Here is a 5,718-nt window from a genome sequence, read left to right on the forward strand (position 1 = left end):
TGCTGCAAAGTTCATTTGCGGATTAAAACAGATGCATGGAATTAACGGTCTTCGAAATAATAGCCCTTGTACTGTTTAAAAGTGTTCTTTTGAAAGGCACTTCAAAACCAGAACTGCTATGGACATCCATGGTGTGTGCATGTACCGGAATGCGGGCAATCCCGATTCCGCATAGATAATCTAAACCGTTTAATTTAAAAAGAAAAAGAAGAAAGGGCACGTGAAAAATCAGCTTGATTGGATATGTGTACATGCTCGATCCAATCTTTCAATTTTTGCGGACTATTTGAGTGACATCCAGAGTGGGCCCCATGTGCCGGTAGGCGCATCGTCGGTGTCTTTAGTAGCACAAGGATTTGACCCAAAATAGGTATAAAAAAAGATAGCAATTAATTAAATGCGTCATGGAAAAGAGTGAAAGTAAATTTCCCAAAGATAATCATTTGCTTAATTTCATTCACTTCATTTGAATTTTACAAAATAAAATGGGTGCTGCTAAATACAACTGCGAATTTACTACTTGGAGCCAATTCATAAAAGGAAATTTTTGGATTCCCTTAATTTTATGAATTGGCTGCATGTATTAAATTCACAGTTGTATTTAGCCGGGCCCAATAAAATACATTTCCACTTGCTGCCAGATGACTCACAAGCAAAACAGCTTCCCTTCCAATACTTAACAAAGATAAAGCACTTTAATTGAAACTGAAATACTGCAATAGTGGTAGAATTAAAGGAGTAGTTTTAGCCTTCAAATATATCTGAGTTATTCTGTCTAAGCCTTGTGAGGGTAGAGGCGGATTGGAAGACCTTTTTCAGGAATAGGCATGGGATCGACAATCATCTTCTCGTTAGGAATCACCTTTTCCCACTTGAACCTTCTCACCAAGTTGTGCATGAACACAAGTATTTCCAATCGAGCGTATTCCTTTCCAGGGCACATCCTCGGCCCTCCGCCAAAGGGCACGAATGTGTACGGAGCCGGTCCAGACCCCTCGAATCTCGAGGGATCAAATTTTAGCGGGTCTGGAAAGAATTCAGCATTCTTGTGCGTTGAATGCACACTCCAATATATCTGAATATCAATATAGAATAGGAAATATAAGTACTTATATAATGAAATAATTTTCAGCTTTTTAAGTAGACGACATGTAAATTGAGCAAATAATTAAGGCCCTTTCGTTAAGGAAAATAATTACTTATTTTTTGAAATAATGACTTGTCTCGTAAAATAAAAAATAAAAAATTTAAAAATAAAAACCTTAGCACAACGGAGACAAAGTCAACATGCAGGCCTAGCTAGAAACTTCACATCAAAAGTACTGTCTAGCTCTCATACACAACCAACCAAGACTTATTGCTCCTCCTACCGAAGAATTTTTCATTGTCGGGTGGATACCACGTGCTGTTCTCTTGGCACATCCAGACCGTCCATTGCAGTTTTGGATGGCTCAGATTTAGGGAAAGAGGGGTGGCGAGAGAGTCTTCACATCAAAGTTCATATCAACTGTCTAGCTCTCATCTAGTAATAGACTAAAATAGTATATGAGAGCTACATACACAACCAACCAAGACTTATTGCTCGATCCTCCTATCAGATCTTCCCATCAATTACTTCTCTCAAAAAACAAAAACAAAAAGTCTGCAGGCCAATGGTACTTGACTCATTAAAAAGCAAAGATCCCTTTCTAAACAGCAATAACAACCTGGGTATATGACTCCGTTCCAGATTTAAAAATAAGTACTTATTTTTTAAGAATATAATTTCAATTTTCATCATTATCGGGTGGGTACCACTTGTTTACAGATCAATTTTCATCAACTCTTTTTAATACTCCCTCTGTCTCACTTTTTTGGTCCCTTTTCGAGATTCTAACTTATTAAGGGAACATGATAATTCCATGTATGATCACTGGATTTTCCAATTTGCCCTTGAAACATTTAGGCAAAAGTGCTAATTGGGACAAAAGAATGGGGACAACATTTGGAAGGGTAAAATGGAAAATTCTCTGATTTTTAGCCATTTAGTTCTAAAGTGGGAGAAAAAATTTGGGACAGCCAAAAGTGGTAATTGGGACAAAAGAATGGGGACAGAGGGAGTAGATTTTAATATAAATAGAGTTTTTGGGGTTCTAGTGTTAGGATTTGGCAATTTTCGGGTTCTCCTCGTTGCAGTTTTTGCTGTATGATCAGTGTTTTGGTTTCGTTGGTCTCTTGCCGACATCCTTTGGGCCTTAGACGGTATGCGATTATCGGGATCCATTCGTGTTTTGGTTTTGGTTTTGGTTTCTGTTGTCTCTTGCAGACTTCCTTTGGGCCTTAGGTGGCATACGATTATCGGGATGTGTTCATGTCTGTTCGTTCGCTCCTTGTTATGAGGCCGTTTTGTCCTGGGTCCCTTATTCATTTTCAACGATTCAATTTTAAGCATTAATATGCATTAATAATAATTACCTTCCAACCCTTTGGAATTGAGAAACCATTGTACATGAAATCATTGATGGCATCTCTGAAAGCACCTTGGAGTGGTGGAGCAAGCCTCATCACTTCACATGCCACGTTCCATGAATACTTCATCTTCTGAATATCATCCCAATTCAACAATTCTCCTGCTGCTTTTGATTTTGCAATTTCCATTTGCTCTGTTCTCGCAAAGTCAAAAAAAGTACATCAAATCACAATAAGCTACTTTCCCTTGATTATTCTTCAAACAAAATACTGCTATATGTTAATAATTTTTTTTCATAGTCTCCAGGTAAATTAGAAAATTCATGTGATAAATTTTTTTTTTCCTATTCTCAATTTCGTACAGAAAACCCACCATGCAAGTATATATAATAAGCTGTGAAAATCAGCTTTTAAATAAAAGTCGTTACATCTCTTATTCGTCGTTATGTTGCGGGATTTTAGACATCCAATATCGTTATTTACTTACACGTATCCGATATATAGCTGTAATACCGATACCTATATGTCTCCTGATACTGTGATTTAAAACCGCAGCGAAAACATAGGTAGACTGTAGGCAAGCACAAATTAAAAAATGAGAACTTTGAGAGAAGACAGGAAATGAGAATTACCTATGTAGACTCCTTCGTAAACCTCAGGCAACTCAGCAAGAAACTTAACAATGGAAGCACAAGAGGAGCTAGCGGTGTCATGGCCACCGATCAACAGCGCCAAGATCTTATCAGCAATGTCGGCCTCGTGCATGAACTTTCCATTTTCGTCGCTCGTCGAAAGCATGTGCGACAAGATATCCTGCGCGGGCGACGCCTTTCCCTCTGCAAAATCCTGCTTCCTCTGCTTGATAATCGCCACCAGTTCCGTCCTGATGAAATGAGCCGCCTTGATCGCCCGGTTAAATGGGGTTCCGGGCAAGTCTATGGGGACAGATATTATCCCCGCTGCCAAAGCGGTGAAGGGGTCTTCGAACCTGGCCACATGGCCAGGTTCCTCGACGCTGATGAACAATCGACTGGCGATCCAGAACGTGTAGTGCTTGGTGAGAGGGTACACCTCCACCTGGTCTTTGTTCTTCCAGTCAGCCGCAAAGTGTCGCTGGGCGACCCCGTCCATGATTCCCACGTACCTCTGCAATGCCTCCGCCTTGAGGAAGTTGGGGAGCATTTTTCGCAACCGGATGGCCTCTTCCTTCGACGAGGTCGGGAAAATTTTGTTGACGGAGCTGGGCCACCAGGCCCGGACGAGCTTGTTCTCGTTGGAGAACAGGAACTTGTTGCCGGCCGCCCCACAGAATACGACCATGGGAGAGCCCAAGAGGCTCGTCCTGAACACGCAGGACGAGTACTTGGCTATGCGATCGAAGACGAATTTCTCGGGGTGACCTTTCCATCCGGTGGAGAGAAACGCAAGGCTCTCGCCCACTATCGGGAACCCGGCGCTGCCGGGTGGGAGGTTACCGAGACCGGAGCCGGTTGTTTTGCCGTAGAAAAGGAAGTGGAGAGATAGGGTGATAGAGAGAACAAAGAAGGCCAGGAGAGAGGCATAGAATAGCTCCATGATTGCTATTTCTTGTGCTCTCTGATTATTTTGTGTGTGTGTGTGTGTGTTTTGTAAGGGGAAGAAGCAAATTTATAGGCAAAAATCAGCTTTCCAATGTGGTTGCATTTATGCACTGAAAAAAGGAAAAAAAAAATAGTGGTTTAATGCTTCGTTCGCTCCGATATAAGAGATAACGCCCCAAGCGTAGGGCCTAATACGTCAGTTGAAGCATGATAATCCGGAAATCCGAGATCGTACCCAAGGGAATAATTATATGGCTTGGTCGGATTTGTAGATGCAAGTAAGGACTTTCGGCTTTAAGACAGCCATCTTGGTTTTACGTGCGTAGTGGAAATGAAAAGGGCTAAATTGGAATGCGAATAAACTAAGATAAAAGACAGGTTAGGTCTAGGAATTACTAACACTCACGACTCAAGTTAAACTGCATTTCTCACCTAAATACGCAATTCAGGATACACAATTAAGGTTCCCGAATCGGAAAATAGAATGGTTCGATCACCAAGTTAGCTCTAGAATTTATTTAGCAAATGCCTCGTGCGACAGAGCTCCAAGCATCATGTGTGGTAGGTAGGCGATGCTCCTACCTACACATGATCAAAGAGATTAACACCTTAGCGATTTGACAAATAAACCCGAACCCCACATCAATGATCGAAAGCAAAGGTTTAAACTTTATGGTGAAAAACGCAATTCTACTTGAGCCATGAGGTGTTAATCACCCCATGACCTAATCTTGCAAAACTACTCATCCATATCTATTGAGGTAGGAGCAAGCAAAAATCTACTTAACATAATGAAATAACAAGACTAGAAGAAAATTAGAGATTATGATAGATTGGGAGTAAAGAAACAACTTTAATTAAAGCGACAATATCAAAAACTAACAACTAAAGTCAAAAATTAAAATATTTAAAGCTGAAAATGAAGAACACTCAAGAACAATGCAAAAAGATTCAAAATCTATTATAGATCTAAAAATTGTACTATTCAATCTATTCTACTTGTTTTTACAAAATGATGTCACAAGTTTTTATACTCTGGGGATCCACGCGCAAAATATACCGCAAGATGCTCTGAAGATTCGCCCCTAAGGCCCTCGGCATCGATGGCAATGGGCTTACGCTGCTGCTAAAGGCCTCGGCATCGATGCAACATAATAATTCCCATCGATGCCGAGATGGGTAAGGAACTGGACCTCTAAGTACTTCGGCATCGATGGATCATTTCCCTTCCCATCAATGCCGAGCCTCTTATCTTCAGCACTTCAGCTTCATAGCTCCCAGCAGCTTCCACAGCACTAAACAGCTTTCACAGCTAGGGCTGCAAACGATCCGAGCCGCTCGCGAGCGGCTCGGAGCTCGGCTCGATAACGGCTTGGCTCGGCTCGGTTCAGGACAAAAACGAACGTGCTCGAGCTCGAGTCCTGGGCTCGTTTCATAAACGAGCCGAGCTCGAGCTAGTCGAAACTCCGCTCGAATTGGCTCGCGAGCTCGATTATATTATATATATTTATATATATATTTATATATATTTTTTTACATATTTATATTTATTTATATATATATTTATATATATTTGTTTCATAAACGAGCCGAACGAGCCGAGCTCGAGCTTCGTAAATACATATCGAGCCGAGCTCGAGCTCGAGTCCTGCAGCTCGTCACGAGCTCGAGCCGAGCTCGAGCCAACTAA

At 41.3% G+C, this 5,718-nt stretch overlaps 1 protein-coding gene across 1 annotated transcript; it reads right to left on the reverse strand.

Annotated features, from left to right (window-relative positions):
- Positions 1-730: 730 nt before the first annotated feature.
- Positions 731-4,044, reverse strand: LOC131305857 (beta-amyrin 28-monooxygenase-like). Its single transcript, XM_058332438.1, has 3 exons — positions 3,081-4,044; positions 2,455-2,642; positions 731-1,075 (listed from the first exon to the last, which is right to left on the reverse strand). Exons 1-3 carry the CDS (start codon positions 4,021-4,023, stop codon positions 776-778), a joined length of 1,431 nt encoding a protein of 476 aa, XP_058188421.1. The 5' UTR covers positions 4,024-4,044; the 3' UTR covers positions 731-775.
- Between the last annotated feature and the right edge of the window lie 1,674 nt (positions 4,045-5,718).

Source organism: Rhododendron vialii, chromosome 1a (assembly GCF_030253575.1).
Source record: "Rhododendron vialii isolate Sample 1 chromosome 1a, ASM3025357v1".
Classification (NCBI taxonomy): domain Eukaryota; kingdom Viridiplantae; phylum Streptophyta; class Magnoliopsida; order Ericales; family Ericaceae; genus Rhododendron; species Rhododendron vialii.